The sequence below is a fragment of the Pipistrellus hanaki genome (genome assembly GCF_964339955.1).
Source record: "Pipistrellus hanaki genome assembly, chromosome: 1".
Lineage (NCBI taxonomy): Eukaryota > Metazoa > Chordata > Mammalia > Chiroptera > Vespertilionidae > Pipistrellus > Pipistrellus hanaki.
This window is the reverse complement of record NC_140503.1, coordinates 165,063,846-165,084,112: the sequence shown is the minus strand read 5'-3', so window position 1 is coordinate 165,084,112 and position 20,267 is coordinate 165,063,846. Positions and strand designations below refer to the sequence as shown.

Genomic DNA, 20,267 nt, shown 5'->3' with positions numbered 1-20,267 from the left:
CTACATTTTGTTTTAGTAATGGGAGTGGGTGTAACCATCTTGGCTGGATTAAATGTTCGCATTTTGCAGCATGGTTAGTGCTGCAGCTTTATTTGTTTTATTTATTATCTTAATTGCTCACATAACTGTAGGCAAGTTCTCTGTTTTTAAATGCACATTTGGCTTGTTTTTTAGTATTTCCTTTTTATTTCAGAAAAAAAATACATTTAAAACTTTTTAAAATTTCTTGGAAGAAACTGGGTTTCCTTATGCTTGTAAACTAGCTCCCCCCTAATGCCATAACATCATTGCCCTCTGAAATTCTTTCATCTCTAATATCGATACGTTTTGTTGATATTTTTGACATTTTTATTCCTAATTTTATATATTATTTAGAATTTACTTAAACAAAAAATAGTAGTATGAAAAATATCTTGATTTAATTGAGTCAGTCTTCTAATAATGCATATTGGACCATGGTAGATGGTATCTGTATATATAAAAGCATAATATGCAAATAGACTGGTCAACTATGATGCACACTGACCACGAGGGGGCAGATGCTCAACACAGGAACTGCCCCCAGCCCACAGGCCCCAATCGCCTAATGGGGAACAGGGGAACCGGGGGTGGGTGGCCGTGGGTGCGGGCGGCACCAGGGCCCCGATCACCCTATTGGCTGCCCCACACATAGAAGGTAACCAGCGGCAGTGGGTGGGGAGCAGGTGGGAACAGTCATCCTCTTGGTTCCTCCCCCTGGCCAGCAGGCTCTGATCGCCCGATGGGGAACCAAGAACTGGGGGTGGGTGGCAGCTGATGTGAGTGGCGCTGGGGCACGAGCACCCCGCTGGTTGCCTCACACACAGGGCGACCAGTGGCAGCGGGCGGGGCCAGCTGCTGGCAGCCAGGGAAGATGGCCCTGATCGCTGGCCAGGCCTGGGGACCCTACCTATGCATGAATTTGTGCACCAGTCCTCTAGTAGTATATGAAAATAGTTGAATTCTTTTAAATCATACTCAGTTATTGATAGGTGGGAATAGGAACATGATTAAAAAATTGGACCCTCTAATATGTATTTCTCTTAATATATAGCTCTTAGAATTGAATGTTAGTACTCTATTTATAGTCTTATCAAAAGGATATTCCTGCAGACTTGTCCAAAGAGTATTCACTTCTGCCTTTTGTAAGGAAGTGGCATTGCGTTGTATTTGAGAGTAATGGATGTAAAATTGTTGAAATCTAATGTGAAATATTTTTAACACATAGACTAAACATGGTATTGCTTGCATTATTTAAACAATTAGAACTCTTCTTGGTTCTATTAAGAAATACTGAAAAGGACCTTTTGCAGAGTAATCTATTTGAAATTTTTCTGTTTTCCCCCACTTGTGCATCAGTTTAAAAAGTATTTATGTGTGAAAGATTCCAATGCTGATTAAGTATGGTTATAATTATTATAGATGAATTATTGATGTATTACAGCTGTTTCTGTTATTCTTTCCTTCATTTCCTGTACTACAGCTGCCCTTCCTCATACACACTAAATGTTCTCTCTTCTCAGGTCTTTGGACTTATTGTCTCATCTGTGTATAATGCTCTTTGCTTATTTTCCTGGCTCACTTTCTCATTCAAATATCACCTAAACAAAAATGCCTTCCATGACCAATTTTTTTTTTTTTTTTTTTTTTTTTTTTTTTAATCTCACCCAAGGACATGCTTGAAAGAGAGAGAGAAATGTCACCGTGAGAGAGAAACATTGATCAGTTGGCTTCCGTCCATGCCCTGACTGGGGATTTAAGCTGCAGCCCAGATATGTGTCTAGGATGATGCTCAACCAACTGAGCCACTCCAGCCAGGCCATAACCACCTCATATGGGATATTACCATCTCTTCCCATTAACACTGGCTCTCTTATTTTATGTTTTTATATTACTTTTAGGACTTACACATAGGCTTTTTACATTCTTTATTTGTGGTTGTGTGTTTGGTTCTTCCCATTAGAGTAAGGGCTTTTTTTTTTTTTTTTTTTTTCTTCCCCACTACTGTATTTCTATGGCCTAGAATAGTACCTGGCACATACAATAGTAGGTACTCAATAAATATTTATACAGTGCATGAACATTTAGTGCAGCATTCAGTTGATAGAAGATATAGATTAAATACTGCAAATGAAGAGTGTATTTATCTATAATGTTTAGTTTGTGTGTTTTTTAAGATTAGGATAATTGTATTTATAGTTATTGAGTATCTACTATGTGCCAAGCCTGGAGTGTAATGGCTGTGAAAAAGACAGACAAGACCCTTGCTGTCTCGGAGCGAAGTGTTTTGTTTTCTGCAGTATATAAACTGACTTAACTGAGCATTTCGCTAAACAAACTGAAAACAAAACACATCTCCCAGCACTTACATTTGATTCAGCTGCCCTTTCTAGCTATAATCTTAATCCTTTCTGTGGTTTCATGCAAGTTTTTCAAATAGTGGTCTTTAGTGCTGTCTCAGTTTCCTTAGCTAGTGTTATTCTTTCTTTTATCCTTCTCTCCCGTATTCAACTAAAATGTGGTTCTTAGTAATAATCACGGGTCTTTCTTTTGCTGCATTTAAAGATTTGTTCTTAGTGTTTTTTCTTTCTTGCAACTTTCTTTTACACTTAGTAATCTTCACTTACCTCCTTTCTCAGTAGCTATTCCTTCTTTGTTTTCCCTAGCTTCTGTTATTTGACTTGCTTCTCCCCTGCAATATTCCCTAGTAAAGAAGAAGAGAGAAAGTACATCTCGACAATATAGTTTCTTACGTTATATTCATTATGGAAATCAAATTGCAGGAAGAGAAAGTAACAAGGAAGAAGGAGAAGAACATAAAAGTACAGAGAAAAAGGAGAGCAATTTCATAGCAATAAGGGGTAGCAAATTCCTAGAAATAAGAGTGAAGATTTAACATTGGATTATACTGAAAAACAGAATAGATTAGTGGTTAACATAGACCTCTCTCAGACAGGTCTTGGCTTTGACACTTACTGTGACCTTGAACAAATTATTTAAAACATTTTTGTGCCTCTGTTTATTCATCTACAAAATGGGTTTTATGCTCCCCATGGTGTTTTTGTTATATAATGTATGCAAGAGCTTTATATAATCTGGGTACATAGCAAGTTTGTAATATACATGTGCCTCGGTTATTATTGACTCCCTACAAGTCCTAAAGTGACTACTCATGCTCCATAATTACCTAGGAACTCATTCTTTTTCATGTCTTCAAATATCATTCTTACCTTCATAATTCATTTATTGACTAAGCATCTAATATTGAGTGCTTACTGTGTTCCAGGCAGTACACTTAGTACTGAGGGTTGAAAGATGAAATGATAGTTCCCATCTTTAAGGAGGTAATGAGAGAAATGAGAACAGAAATGCTATAGTAAAATGCAGAAAGTGTACCAGTGGAAAAGGCACAATGCACTGAGAGGAATGAGGGACTACTTTGTAGAATCAGGTCATATAAAGAAGGTACAGCTATGTTGAACATTTAAGCACACATAGGCATTTTCTTCCCCAACATGCCTTGGGAGAACATTGCATGTGGAGGAAATGGCCAGTATTAATGCACAAAAGTGTGAGTGAGCCAGTTATGCTCAGGAAATTAAAGATAGCTTTCTATCATTTTGTACATAAAGTATTATTAGGTTATGGTGGTCATTGAGGTTAGATAGTGATAGGCAGTGGGCCAGATCATGGAGGGTATTGTGTACCAGGCCATGGAGATTTGATTTGATCCTCTATGTAGGTAGGAAACATTGAAAAATATTGCTCAGAAGGATGATATAAGATTTGCTTATTAGAATGTCTATATATACAAACTATGTAAATGATAGAGTGGTGATTTGAGGACAATGAAACCTTAAGAAAAGAGACAGTGGGGTGGCCAGTGCAGTAGGCTGGGTCAAAGATGGATAAAAACAGAATCTGAACAGTGGCAGTAATGACAGAAAAGAAGAAGGCTGTTGTGGGATATAGAGGAGGTAGGAATAACAGGAGTTATTGATAAGCTGTTGGGGTAAGGGATAGGGAGGAATCTAGAATGATCCCCTAATTTCTATCTTGAGTAGCATACTGAATACTATTTTAAAGGTAGATACACAGGAGATGAAGCAGGTTTGGGTGAGATAGGGAGGATGGAGATAGGCTGGCACAAACTTAATGTTTTCCTGGAAGAAGTCAGTATTAAGATGAAGTAGGTTGTGATAAATAAATGTGCACATTGTAATCTCTAGAGCAAATGAAAAATACATACACAAAAAAGAGACATTTCTTCAAACTAAATAGAGGAATAAAAATGATATACTAAAAACTTTTTGTTTAAGATAAAAGAAGGCAGTAAAGAACGAACAAAGGAATAAATGAGATGAGACAAATAGAAAATACATTAAAATAAAGAACTAAATCCAACCATATCAAAATTTATGTTAACTGGAAAGAGAAAGTACATCTGGGTGAAACACTTCAACCAAAAGGCAGAAATGATAAGACTACAAAAAAGCAATCCAATTATATATGTCTACAGGAGACACACTTGATATTAAAACAGAAACAGGCTGAAAGTATAATGAAAAGTAAAGATACACCATGAAAGCAGTATTAGAGAGTTGGGTTAACTATATTAATATCTGACAAAAATAGACTTTTAAGACAAGGAATTTACTTGAGAAAAAGATGGATGGATATCTTATAATAATAAAAGGACATACTTGTCTAAAACAGAACTACAAAATACATGAAGCAAAAACTGACAGAATTGAAGGAGAAATGGACTAATCATCAAGTACAGTTAGAACTTTTTATATTCTTTTCCCAGTAACTGATAGAATCCTATAAAATAAAAAGCTAATATGCAAATAGTCATCATGCTCTCACACTGTAATGACCAATCAGCATGAGGCTGTGTGTACGGCGAGGCGGGTGTGGGTGAACGGGGCTGCATGCACGACCAGTCACCAGGAGATGCATGGAGCACCTCTTAGTCCTTCCCCATCAGCTCTTGCGGGTGGCGGTGGCTCGCTCCCACCTCCCTCGGCTGATGGCCTTCTGCGCATGATTTCATGCACTGGGCCACTTGTCTTTATATATAAAAGCCTAGGTGACTGTTATGACCAAAGGTCCAGAACAACCAATCGACCAGTTGCTATGATGCACACTGACCACCAAGGGGCAGATGCTTAACATAGGAGCTGCCCCCTGGTGGTCAGTGTGCTCCCAAAGCCAACCTTCCGTGGCCCCTCCCCCTGGATGGCTAACCTCCTGCAATACCACCCCATGGCTGGTTGGTCCCCCAATAGGTTTTGATCACTGCCAGGCTGAGGGACCCCACTCATGCACAAATTCATGCACCAGGCCTTTAGTCTATAGATAAGAAAAACCATAAAGATACAGAAGGCTTGAGTAATACTACCAACAAACATGGCCTAATTTATAGAACATTTTCTCCAACAATAAGAAGTGTTGTTTGGTCTACACTTTTCAAGTGTACATGAAACTTTCACCAGGTTAGACCATTTATTGGGTTGTAAGGCAAGTCTTAATAAGTTTATAAGTATTGAAATCTTACAGACTGTGTTTTCTAATCACAATAGTTATATCAAATTAGGTAACCAAAAGAAGTATGAGAAATCTCCAAATACTTTAAATTAAAAAAAACCTAGATAACTGATAGATCAAAGAAAGATATCCCAAGGTAAATTAGAAAATATTTTGAACTGAATGACAATGAAAACACAACACATCTGAACTTGTGGGGTGCAGCTAAAGCAGTAATGTAATGCGTACATTATAATCTGTAAAGGGAAATTTATAGTTTTAAAGTCTAACAGAAAAGAAAGATTTTGACTTTCTTTGTTCTAAGCTTTAACCTTTAGAACCTAGGAACAAAGAAACAGATTAATAAAAAGAAGAAAATAATAAGTAGAGTGGAAATCAGTGGCATAGCAAAAGGGTAAATAATACAGAAAAGCAATGAAAGGAAAACTGATTCACTGAAAATTTTATTGAAAAGATCAGTAAAATTGGACTGATTTCTTTAAAAGAGAGAATGCAGATTATCAAAATTAGGGATGAAAGGGGGACTTCAATACCGATCCCATAGACATTAAAAGATAATAAGATAATATTATGAACAACTTTATGTCAATAAATGTGACAACTTACATGAAATGGGTAAATTCCATGAAAAATACAAATTTCCAAAAGTATCCAGAAGAAATGAAAATATCTAAATTGATCGGTATCAAGTAAAGAAATTGAATTAGTAAGTTCTATTTTCCACAATGAAAAGTTCAGGCCCACATGACTTCTCACTGGTGAATTCTGTCTAACACTTATGACAGAAATAATATCAATTCTTCACAACCTCTTTTTTAAAATAGTGGGAAAGGAACACTTACCAACTCATTAATGAGCTCAGTATTACCCTGGTATCAAAGCTAGACAAGGACATCACCAGAAAAGAAAACTTCAGATTAATATCCCTCATGAGCAAAAGCAAAAATTGTTAACAAAATAGAATCCTGCAGTAAATATATATGTATATATATGAAGATTAGTAAATCTTAACCAAGGAGATTTAGTCTAGGAATACAGTTAATTTAGCATTTGTTGGACATCAATATAATAGGTCAACAGAATAAAGAATAGAGACTTTAAGATCATCATCTTTCAAATGAAAGAACTTGACAAAATCAAATATCCATTCACAGTAACTAGAATTATCAGAATACTAGAGACCTGGTGCATGAATTTGTGCATGGGTGGGGTCCCTAGGCCTGGCTGGTGATTGGGATCATTTGTCCCTATTTGCGGCCAGGCTGATCGGGGCCACCTGGTGGGGGGAGGGACCGTAGGAGGTTAGCTGGGCAGCTGGGGGGAGGGATTGTAGGAGGTTGGCCAACTAACTAGGGAGAGGGACCACAGGATGTTGGCAGGCCACAGGAGGTTGGCTGTGGCCTGACCACCAGGGGGCAGCTCCTGTGTTGAGCATCTGCCCCCTGGTGGTCAGTGCTTGTCATAACAACTGGTGTTCCGGTTGTAAAGGTCACTTAGGCTTTTATATACGTAGACTAGAGTCCCAGTGCATGAAATTCATGCATGGGGGGGGGGGGTCCCCTTAGCCCAGCTTGCACCCTGTCCAATCTGGGACCCCTCATAATATGGGACTGCTGGCTCTTAACTGCTCAACTGCCTGCCTGCCTGCCCCCTCCCAACCCCCCCAGCCAGCCTGGTCACCCCTAACTGCCTCTGCCTGCCAGCCTGTTTGCCCTCAACTTGCCCCTGCCAGCCTGGTTGCCCCATGCAGCCTTCTGTTCAGTCGTTTGGTCATCCCTCACTAACCCTCCTGCCAGCCTGGTCACACCACACAGCCTGCCCTTGACCCATCAGTCCACAGGCTCTATCCATCGAGCCAAACCGGCCAGGGCTCATTCTGATATTTAAATGGAAAGACAAAGAACCTGGAATAGAAAAATGATTTTTAAACGGAAGAACAAAATTCTTCAAAATTTTATAATCTGGTTTAAGACTTTACTAGAGAACTATAGTAATCAGGAGAGTCTGGTATGGCATAAGGATGGATGTATATAAACTAGAGGCCCAGTGCACGAAATTCTTGCATGGGATGGGGGGGGGGGGGTGCTTCAGCCCTGCCTTCACCCTCTCCAAACCGGGACCCTTCGGGGGATGTCTGACTGCTTCTCGCAATCTGGGACTGCTGGCTCTTAACCACTCGCCTGTCTGCCTGATCGCCCATAACCCCTCTGCCTAAATGCCTGATCGCCACTAATTGCCTCTGTCTCACCCCTCACCTGGGGCCCAGAATTCCCTCCTCCGGCCAGCTGTAGGCACCCAGGACCCTGGCCGGCTTTGCCCTGGCCAGCCTCAGCCATAGGGGACCGCAGGGTGGGTGGCTTATCCCTCTTCCGGGCCGCAGCCTCAGGCACTGGCTTGTCCTTCTCTCAGGCCGCAATCTGGCCAGTCCCCATTCCTCTCTCACAAGCTCATTTGTGCCTGGCTGGTCCCCATTTCTATCTTGTGAGCTCATTTGTGCTTGGCTGGTCCTCATACCTCTCTCCCCAGAGTTGAGTGTCTGCATGAGGGAGTGACAACCATTAGCATATTAGCTCTTATTATATAGGAGGATAACATTGAGAGTTCAGAAATGACCCAACCCTAAAGGTCAACTTGGTCGACATTTTTGTATTCTCACCGTAGGACTTGTATCCATTGATTCTACAGAGAGAGGAAGGAAGAAAGAGAAACATCAAACATCAATCGATTGACTCCCCCACATACCCCTACCGGGAATTAAACCCACAACCTGGGTATGTGCCCTAACTGGGATTCGAACCTGAGACCCTTTGGTACCTGGGAAGACACTCTAACCAAATGAGCCACACCAGCCACGTTAGGGTCAACTAGTGTTTGACAGAGGTACCAAAGTTACATAGAAAAGAATGGGTTTATCAATGAATGATGCTAAAATTACTGGATATCCTTTCTCTCAAATCAAACACATAAATTAATTCAAAATGGATCATAGTCCTAATTGTAAGGGCTATAGCCATGAAATTGTAAAATAAAAATTTCTAAGAGAAAATCTTTATGACCTTGGATTAGGTAAGGATTTATTAGGACACAAAAAGCACAAGCCACAGAAGAAAAAGTTGCTAAATTGGACTTTATCAAACTTAAAGTCTTTACTCATGGAAAGACATCACAAAAAATGGAAAGACAAGGCACAAATTGGGGGGCGGAAATACTTGGCACACACATATCTAACAAAGGACTTGTATACAGAATATGTAAAGAACTCTTATAACTCAGTAAGACTATCTAATCGAATTTTAAAGAGGAGGCTAAAGAATTGAACAGACACTATACAAAAGAATATGTGCAGTTGGCATTAAGAACATGAAATGATGCTCTCAAAATGTTAGTCATTAGGCAAATGGAAATTCACATCAAGAGAAAGAGAGAGATAGAAAAGAAAATATTTTAGGTCAAAGGAAAGTTGTTTGTGTTTGTTTTTGGATAGAACTGGCTTAACAACTCAAATACATATCATTATCCCCAATCTCTCAATTTTTTTCCTAGTTCTTCTAACTGTATACAGTATCCCATCGGCACCTTCACTTCATTATATTTTAATACAGAACTACAGTGGTTCCCTTTCCTCATTAAGCCCTATTTTCCCCTTTTCATTATCACTATAACATCAGTTTGACATTAGACTCAAAATTATGAAGTAATTTATTTGCTCATTCTTTCAGCATACATTTGTCATATTGTATTCCTTTTTCTATATGTATCTATGATAAAATGGAATTTATATATATAGAACAGTTCTAACAATAAGTTGTATTAAAAGTTAGGTAAATGTAGTCTCCCTCTGATGATAGAGACAGTCACTAACTGTCTGACAGGCTGGTAGCATATACAGCGGGGGTGCGCTGGACAAAAGGATCACTCATGTCCCAGTGGGATGATGGTGTGAGGTGTCATCATGCTCCTTAGCACAGCATGCAATTTAAAACAAGAATTTTTTATTTTTGGAATTTTTCATTTAATATTTTTGAACTGCAGTTAACCATGGATAGCTGAAAGCATGGAAAACTAAATGGTTGAAATGGGGGACTACTGCTTTAGCATCTTACTGTTTATTATTATAATATCTATCATACTATTTAGTACTCAATTATATCAGAATGTGATACTAAGAAAACCAATTTTTCAGTAGTTGTTGCTTTTGCACAACCCTTTTCTCCTAATTAGATTTAAAGCTCTTTGTGAGTAAAGTGCTCCTGAGCCATACGGAATAACTCCTTAGAAGTAGTATATGCTGAGTATATATTGTGCTTTCTATAGAATAAGGTTTTTAAAACATTTTTATTGGGGTGGCATTGGTTAATAAAGTTATATAGGTTTCAGGTATTCAATTTTATAATACATCATCTGTATATTGTAGTGTGTGTTTACTACCCGAAGTCAAGTCTCCTTTCATCACCGTTTATCCACCCTTTACCTTCTCCTTCCCTCCCACCCCGTTTTCCTTCGATAATCACCATACTGGTATTTGTGTGTATGAGTTTTGTTTTGTTTTTTTATTTAATCCCTTCTTTTTTCCACCCAGCCCTTCCCCTCTCCCCTCTAACAGTTTATAGTTTGTTTTCTGTATCTGTGAATCTGTTTCTATTTTCTTCATTAGATTCCACATATAAGTGAAATCATATGGTATTTGTCTTTCTCTGACTGGCTTGTTTCAGTTAGCATAATACTCTCCAGGTCCATTCATGCTGTTGCAAAATGTAGAGTTGCTTTTTTTAATGGCCAAGCAGTATTTTATTATGTAAATGTATCACAGCTTTCTTTCTTTTCTTTCTTTCTTTCTTTCTTTTTTTTTTTTAAATATCTTTTTACTGAGGGAGAGAGAGAAACATCAATGATGAGAATCATTGATTGGCTGCTTCTTGCATGCCCCCTACTGGAGGTCCAGCCCGCAACCTGGGCTTGTGCTCTAGGCTGGAATTGAATCCAGGATCCTTCAGTCTTCAGGCCAACACTATCCATTATTACAGCTTTTTTATCCACTCATCTACTGATGGCCACTTGGGCTGCTTCCAAATCTTAGCTATTGTACAATAAATGACACTGCAATGAACATAGAGGTGCATACATTCTTTTGAATCAGTGTTTCAGTTTTCTTTGGATATATTCCCAGAAGTAGAATTGCTGGGCCATAAAGCTATTCCATTTTTAATTTTTTGCTTTCCATAGTGGCTGCACCATCTGTATTCCCACCAACAGTGTACAAGGGTTCCCTCTTCTCTGCATTCTTGCCAACACTTGTTTGTTGATGTATTGATGTTAGCTATTCTAGGTGATATCTCATGATTTTAATTTGCATTTCTCTGATGACTAGTGACATTGCCTGTTGGCCATCAGTATGTCCTCTTTGAAAAAATGTCTATTTAGGTCCTTTGCCCATTTTCTTATAGTAATTGGATTGTTTGGGGTGTTTTTTGGTGTTGAGTTGTGTAAGTTCTTTATAAATTTTAAATATTGACATCATGGGAAGAATTGCTGGAGACAGTGATAGTAGTGTGTCTTTAATAGCACATTCCTTATTTTACTTCTTACCCTTCAAATAATTCCCATTTTCTATGTACAAAATCAAAAAATTTTCAAGTCAATTATAGTATTGTAGAATATTAAAAATTTGTATTTTATTTTATTTTTTAAATTTATTTTATTGATTTTTTACAGAGAAGAAAGGAGAGGGATAGAGAGTTAGAAACATTGATGAGAAACATTGATCAGCTGCCTCCTGCATGCCTCCTACTGGGGATGTGCCCACAACCAACGTACATGCCCTTAACCGGAATCGAACCTGGGACCCTTCAGTCTACAGGCCGATGCTCTATCCACTGAGCCAAACTGGTCAAGGCAAAAATATGTATTTTTATGTATTAAATTCAAGTTAAAATTTTAATGACTAATGATTAGGAAAATTAGCTTATGTTTGGAGTTTCCAATGTGATTCTTTGGAAATTCTTTTTTTTTTCCTTTTCTTTTTTTTTACCTTGATTCTGTTTTTCTTCTTTCTATATTCAATTGCATCTTTTTTTTTTTTTTTTTATGTTGAGGGATGACAAAGTGACATTAGAATCCAATAAATTAAGTTTTAATTCTTAACTTGTTTTTCATGCCAGCTTTGTACAGTAATGAGCTGTATCATTCACTATGATATTATTTCTGCTGCTAAATCTTGCTACTTTTCCTAGTTTCTACCTTTCTTTATGGTAAGGCAGGTCAGGTGAATTTTACACAAAGGTAGGTAAAAACGCCACTGTTACCTTTTATTATGGATTATAGTCCTGGTGCATGAAATTCATGCACGAGTAGGGTTCCTAGGCCTGGCCAGTGATCAGGGACTATTGCAGCCTTCCTTCCCTGGCTGCCGGCTGCCAGCCGGGTTCTTCCTTTTTTCCATGCTACCCCCTGGTGGTCAGTGCACGTCATAGTGAGCGGTTGAACTCTCGGTCAGTCAAACTCCCGAGGAGACACTTTGTATATTAGCCTTTTATTATTATATAGGATTGTTTTAGAGATTTTAATTTGTCATTAGTGTTTCTAAAGTAGATAAGCACCATAATTACACATACTTTTTTATTAGTTATCTATTACTATGTAGCAATATTACCACAAATGTAGTGGCTTATAACAACACACATTTATTATCTCAGCTTCAGGGTCTGAGGCTTCAGTCAGGGAGTAGAGTAGAGCTGTGGTCTCATCTGAGATGTGACTGAGGAAGGATTCACTTCTATATTCATGTGACTTTTTGGGCAGAATTCAGTTCCTTTCTGGCTGCTGGACTGAGGGTCTTAGTTTCTTACCTAGTGGCCATATGCACCTCATAACATTGAAGCTTGCTCTTTCAGAGCCAGTAGGGGGAGAGTCTCCTCTAAGATTGGCATTGTAGTTCTATTTAATGTAATCTGTACACATAATCATCCTGTTGGTGAGAGCAAGTTGCAGGTCCCATCCCCACTCAAAGGGGGATTACACAAGGGCATAAACTCCAGGAACTGGGACCACTCTGGAATATCTCTGCCACAACTTATTTAGTATATCTTAACATGAGATTAATGCTTTTCTTATTCATTCATTTTTGCTATGGAATGATTAACTTTGGATATTTTATTTTTCTAACCAGATTCCATTGGCCGTGACATCCCCAAAATGCTTGAATTATATAAAACTGGAATTGAAATTAAGGTAGATGAAGAAAGGGAGAACTTTCTCTCGACTAAAATAGCAACAGTAAGTTAATGGTGGAAATTATTCAATAACCCTTTTATATTTTTTTGCTTAAGTGATTCATTGATAATTTATAACATATCAGTCCTTTGAACTTGTTCTTGACACTAGCATTAGAAATGGCACATAGATAATTTTTTTATTGATTGAACTCATAAATTTTAATGGTACTGTAGAATTCCTTCTGAGTTAGGTGCTACTCTCTGACATTTACTTGTTACTTTGCTTTATTTCATTATCTATTCTATATGTTATTTCTATCCCCTAATAGAGTAGGGTCTAGATCTTACCTATGCCCTATAAGACTTTGCATAATGCTGAGCCCATAATAGGTATTTAATACTACTTTAATGGAATTGAGTAATTTCCTTTATTTTTATGAATTATTTCTGATTATCTCTGAATAGTTTTAAAACTTTTTTGTCTATTTACAGAAGATGCTAGAAATCAATTTCCAAAGCTACTTTTAGGAAACTACTATAGACCTGTCAAATACTATAGGATTATGTTTTTAAATATACAGTTATTTGCTAATATCTTTTTTAAAAAATATATCTTTATTGTATTCCTAGAAGGAGGGAAAGGGAGAGAAAGATAGAAACATCAATGATGAGAGAGAATCGTTGATTGGCTGCCTCTTGCACACCCCCCACTGGGGATTGAGCTTGCAACCTAGGCATGTGCCCTTGACTGGAATCAAACCCAGGACCCTTCAGTCCGCAGGCTGGCGCTCTGTCCCCTGAGCCAAAACCAGCTATCTTCTTTATAGTAAAGAATTTCTAAAATATCTATGTAATGTAATTTTATTTTGTGCAATAACTATAGGGATAATAGTAATATTGATAGCAAATTTTAAATTGCTTACCAAGTGTCAGGCATCATTCTAAATACTTTTTATATACTGTATCTTTTAATCCTTAAACCTGTGAGAGGTCAATTTTATAGATGAAGGCATGGAAGCCCAGGGAGGTTCAATACCTTTTCCAAGGTCTCATAGCTAGGACAAGGCAGGATAGCTATTTGAATCTTGGCAGTCTCCTCCAGATGTTCTTTACCTCTGTACCATCCAGCCTCATGGCTGGAATTACGTGAATAGCTGTTATATTCCTTCTCCCATCCTGCTCCTAAGAGGAATTATGCATTATAGCCAACAGGTAGTAGTCCAGGCTAATTGAACTGTGCCCACTGTAGATCGTCATCGATGTGGAAAAAGTGCTCAGATAGTTTTAAGGAAAAAAAACTTGCTTTAGAAAGGGGCAAAGCAGGTTTAATTCAGTCAGGGATTAGGAAACTGCTCATTGTCGTCATTACCATCAAAGCTCAGCTCCAGTTCATTTAGCTTTGACCTCTGCTAGAACCTGATGTAGGAATTTCCTTATTCCCCATAGGCTCTTGGCAGTGCTTCTTGTTTCTTAGGGATGACAACATTGTAATGTAAAACCGCCCCCCAAAACCAACCAAACAAACAAACAAACAAAAAATACAAATTTTAAGAAAATATTCTGGAGCTATAGAGACATGGGTTTAAATACCAGTACTGCTACTTAAGGAATGGCAGATTTTAAACAAGTTTCTTAATGTTGTTGTGTCTCACATTTCCTCATTCATAAAACTTATATGGTAATATCTGTTTCACAATGTGGTTTTAAAGATTAAATAAAAGTTTAAAATGGTAGCAGCTATTGTTACTCTTTTGGCTGGACTTTTGGGGATTATAGAATAGCTTTAGAAAACTCTTTACAGCTAGATTTTTTCTTTTTAAGTAATGTTTTCAGTATATCCAATAGTTAGCAGTTTATATAGATTCAGACATAGAATATACTAAGTCATGGCAACTTATTCTTTTCAACAAATACTATAGTGACTAAGACATGGGCTTCAGCTCAGCCAGTGTGGCACAGTGCTTGAGTGTTGACCTATGAACCAGGAAGTCAGTTCAGTTCCTGGTCAGGACACATGCACAGTTGCAGCTGAATACCCAGTATGAGGCATGCAGGAGGCAGCCGATCAATGATTCTCATCATTGATGTTGCTGTCTCTCTTTCCCTCATCCTTTCTCTCTGAAATCAATAAAAATATATTATTTAAAAAAAATAAAATAAAAAAAAAAAGACATGGGCTTCAGATCAGACTCCCTGGATCTTTTAGAGATATAATCCTATATAATAAAATCTAATTATGGAAATCGACCGAACAGTAGAACCACCAGAAGAACGACTGGTTGCTATGATGCACACTGACCACCAGGGGACAGACGCTCAATGCAAGAGCTGCACCCAGCCTGCAGAGGGAGGCGACAGGTGGCGGCGTTGGGGGTTGGGGAGCAGGGGAAGGCCGGTGAGTGGGCAGCACCAGGCCAGCCAAGGTGAGTGGCAGTGGGAGCCCCTTGATCACCCCTCTGGTCTCCCCAACGATCGACCCTGATTGCCGGCCAGGCCTAGGGACCCTACCTGTGCACGAATTTTGTGCACTGGGCCTCTAGTAATTTTTATAATAAAAAACAACTTATTCTGTGTGTTTAAACTGAATCTTTTTGAATACCATTTAAATATTGTAGTATAATAATGGGTTTTAGATTCATACTGTCTGCTTCAAATCCTAGTTCCAGATTAGAACTCTGCCACCTTGCTCTCTGAGTTGCAGTTTCTTCCCATGCCCTGTATATGTAAAATGAAGTTAATAGTGATACAGACTTTCTAGGCTAGGAAGGGATAGATAAAATGACATGGTAACTATCAAAGACTTTCTAGGTTGAATTGGAGTTAATAGGAACAGAAACATCAATGATGAGAATCATTGATCAGCCTCTTGCATGCACCCTACTAGGTATCGATCCCACAACCCAGGCATGTGCCCTTGACCAGAATCAAACCCGGGACACTTCAGTTCACAGGCTGACTATATCCACTGAGCCAAACTGGCTATGGCAAAATATTAACACTTCAAAGATGTGCAGCAGATCCATGGAATACCATTTAGCAATAAATAGGAACAAACTATGGATACATACTATGTTGTGGATGAACCTCAAAAACATTATGCTTAGCGAAAGACACCAGACATGGAAATCACTTACTGTGTGCTACTACTTATATGAAATATCCAAAAAAGATGTTTGTGTGTGTTTTTTTAAGACAAAAAGTAGATTAGTTTTTTTACCAGGGGTGGCAGCAGGAAGAAACAGGCATAACATTAAATGTGCATAAGTCATGTTGGGTTGATGAAGATGTTTTAAAACTGCTTGCTGGTGATGGTTGCCCAACTTGGTAAGCATATTAAAAAATAATATTTTTAAGCTCATTTTCTAAAAAGAAAAAACAGGGTAGGACAACTCATGTGTTTATACCAGATTATGTCAAGACCTGAATTAGCTAATGTTTCTTGTCTGGGTTTCAAATATTCTTGGATCTTTTACATACTTAATATAAAGGCAGTGTCTTTGATGTACTTTTCCCTCACTTGATTTTAACGTAGACATAGTCCATTCATAGGCATGTATCACTATACTTCGCTTGAGTAATAGTGAATTATTTTGTGGCAAGAATATTATCAACCTGGAAGCTGATAAAAGTTGAAGTATATTCTAACAAAAATAAACAAGTTCAGGGAAAGGGGATAAGCATCATAAATCTTGTGTTGAAATCAAAGTCTCTAGTTTCAGCGAACATGTTAGAACAGGAAAAATGAATGTGTTGGAGTTCAGTTAAACAAAATGTGGATAGTATTTAGTGCATGGAAATTGAAGACTTATTTTGAAGCATCTAGGTCCATAAGTTGGAAAACTTTCAAGCAAGGAATATTGCTTAAATCAATTTAGAAGCAATAATTAGCAAAAGGTGGCTGCCCATTGGTTCAGGGATCACTGTTATTTCCCTTCCTTTTCCTCCATTCCTTCTAGTTGATGATTAACTTTTTTTTTGGTTGCATTACTTTGGTGTATGATAGTGTGCTGTGCCATGGATAAGAGGCTTATAAAGAGAAGAAGGTAAATTATAGAATGTAAAAATCAAATTCTATACTTGTTAGCTCTCATTAAAATCAAAGGAAGTAAATTGGCAATAGATCTTAGACCTCCAATAATATGGGACTAAGAACAAGGGGAAACTAAGATTTATTTAAAACTCAATATGTGCCAGCATTTTGCTTGCTGCTTTGTTGTGAAAGATGTATATTTAACTGGGATGAGTAATCCTTGTAGTATTTTAGGTTGCATTCGTTGGATGATTTTTATCAGTATTCTTACCATTAGGAATATTAGAATAAAAAATAGTTTATTATTTCCAGTTTTCTTACCTATACTTTGTGAAATCAGATAATTTCCAAGATTTGGGGGAGTTGAAAGTGTGTGTCTCCCCTTCTTTAGATAAATAATAGCATAAGAAAAACCATAGTATTTGGGAGAACAGCTAACTTTCCTCTTTAATTCATTGCATTCGCTCAACAATGTAGTGACCACCAGTCAGTAGAATAGCACAGATGACAAATATAAAGTGGCATAATGTGTAAAAGGAAAGTGAACTGGCATGCTTTCCTTTCTTTGCTCGTCCATCCTATATAATCCTATATAATAAAGAGGTAATATGCAAATTGACTGTCACACCCTCACACAAATAGCCGCTCCCATGTGGTAACAAGATGACCATCACAAGATGGCTGGCAGAGGAGGGCAGTTGTGAGTGATCAGGCCAGTAAGGGAGGGCAGTTAGGGGCAACCAGGCCAGCAGGGGAGGGCAGTTGGGGGTGACCAGGCCAGCAGGGGAGGGCAGTTGGGGATGACCAGGCCTGCAGGGGAGGGCAGTGGGGCGATCGGGTCGGCAGGGGAGGGCAGTTAGGGGCAGTCGGGCTGACAGGGGAGCAGTTAGGCATTGATCAGGCTGGCAGGGAAGTGGTTAGGGGTGATCAGACTTGCAGGCAGAGTGGTAAGGGGCAACCAGGCAGACAGGCAGGTGAGTGGTTGAGAGTCAGCAGTCCCAGATTGTGAAAGGGATGTTCTTATGGGGGATTGTGTCTAAACTGCCAGTCAGACATCCCCTGAGGGGTCCCAGATTGGAGAGGGTGCAGGTTAGGTTGAGGGACATTTCCGGCTCCCCCAACCGGGCCTCTAGTTTGTTAATAAGTAGTTGTCAGTATCCTGCCCACACAGCTTTCTTTTGTAAACTTTATTAAAAAAAAAAACAAAACAGTGATAACTATAGTAGCTTTTACAGAATTTTGTTTTTAAACAGCTTTATCATAAGCAATGGTGAAAGCTGTTTGTTCCTTTAGATTTTGGTCAATTATTTGTTAAAGTGACATAAAACATAACTCATACCACAACTTGTCTTTGCATGCATTTTTATACATTCGTAGACAAATAGTGTATACTAATACAATAGTTGGCAAATCATGGCTTAATTGTCATTTTTAAAGTCATATTTGAACTTACAATGGCCTTTTAGAGGGTTGTAGAAAAAAAAAAGAATATGCAGCAGAAATTATATGTGGCCCTCAGAGCCTAAAATATTTATATCAAATATAAATATCTGATCCTTTACAGAAAATGTTTGCCAACCCTAAAATATAAATACATAACTCATAAGCTTGGGAAGTTCCATTTCCAGGTGAGGAGATAGAATGACATGACTCCCATCTCTCTCAGAATCCCACTATTATAAACCTGCACAGAATGCATGGAGCAGCTGTTCAAAATGCTGAAAAGTAAATAGTGGCAGGGAAATTAGGGAAGACCAGAATTTGAAGTACCACCAAACTGGCTGTGAGTTTGCCATTTTTCCCTTGTGTTGTCACATGGCCTGGTCTCAACTTAGACTGAAACGAGGCAGCAGACAGCAGTGCAGGCAGAGCGCGGCAGGCTTGAGGAGAGGTATGGGTCCTAGTAGTAGCAGTGGGTGCAGAGGGGGACCCCCGTATGCTGAGGTAGGGAGCCTGCCTTTGTGACTAGAGGATCTGTGGTCACAAGAGGATGGGGCGCACTGCCTTTGCTTTTTTTCTTTTTCTTTTTTTTTCCTTTTCTTTTCTTTTCTCTGTCTGCCTACCAGTTGGCCCCACTGCAGGAACAGTTGCAGATAGTGGCAAAATGGGGGAGGGGGAGGTTAAAATAAAGCTCCAGCTTTCTGGGCAGACTGCCAAAAGGGAGAGCCCCAGGGAACCAGACAGTCCTAGGGAGATCAGGGAGAGATAGGAACTTGGGAAAGGGACCTCATGAAGTTATTTATGTCTTAGGAGACATGAATGATAATATCTTTGTAATGCTTAGAACGGAGCTTGAATAAGAGTAAGACCTAATAAACAGCTAGTTAATAAATCAGTTATTATTTTCCTTAGTGTTATATAGGAAACACAGATTATCTTCCTTTTCTTGGTTTAGATTGTTAGGAGTCATGGGGATTAAGAGTATTGGCCCATCTGCAGCAACCATATGCCAGGCCACATTCATTTCATCTTAGAACATTGCACTTGGAAGGGATTTTGGAGGTCAGATGTTCTAAAACGTAAAAGAGCAGCCCTCTCTGCAGTTCCATTTAGAAATGATCAGCCACGTACAGTGACAGAGTTAGCCACTTCGGGAGGGTCATGTGACTGTCTAACAATCATGTATTCATATGTGCCCTTTTTTTCTAGCCTCTGTAAAATAAAAGAAAATTAAATTGAATCATTTTTTTCACACTGTAGTCCTTAGTCATTCAGAATATTTGAACAGACTTCATTCTGTTTTCATGATTCTCAAAGTGTGGCCCCAAGATCTTGCTTCACTGACAGACTTTTCTCAAGACGCCTACTTTTCTCTTCCCCCTTCTTTTAATCATGAAGATATACCCTGAATTTTTTGTGTGTGCCTGTGTGCATTTTTCTGGAATGAGGTTTGATAACCTGAAGAACATTTAAGAACCACTGCTTTAGACATGCTCACGACTACAATTTGTCCTGCATACATTTGTGTCTCAAAGGGACAGAAGATGTTGTATAATTTTCTCATAACGGTAGAAAGTGATTGAAGACAAAGTTTAGGAGTTTCACAGAAAGGAAAATCTGAGAGTTAAAGCAAAGAGGTAGAGTTCACGTATATTCACTGCACGAACCTCCTGGTTTCTGTGGTCAGTCTTCCATCTAGTCTGCTTAGGGAATTATTTCTGACATAATAAGAAATGTTAAGCAGAAAGTAGGATTCAGTGAAGCAGCCTTTTCTTGAAAACATCTATGCTGCAGATGAGGAATGACTTTTGTCCTGCAGTGGATAATTATTTTAGCTAAAGATAGTTAGTATTGTAACTATTATATATTCAAGTACACACATTATGCATATTGCCAGATATGGTGCTTAACATAGTTCAGTTACCCTTCAAGGTCAACCCAGTCCTGTTTTGTTGTTTTAAGCTGCTGTACTAAGCCTCATGCTCTGCTGCTGAGAATAGAACAGGTATTGTTTCCTC

The 20,267-nt window shown here is 38.5% G+C and overlaps 1 protein-coding gene across 1 annotated transcript in view; it reads left to right on the top strand.

Moving 5' to 3' along the window:
• MRPL1 (mitochondrial ribosomal protein L1) overlaps positions 1 to 20,267 on the top strand; it is a 48,068-nt gene that overhangs the window by 23,758 nt on the left and 4,043 nt on the right. Inside the window, exon 7 of the mRNA XM_084884492.1 lies at positions 12,734 to 12,840. Coding sequence (XP_084740618.1) covers positions 12,734 to 12,840 — 107 coding nt within the window. The remainder of the gene's footprint in view (positions 1 to 12,733; positions 12,841 to 20,267) is intronic.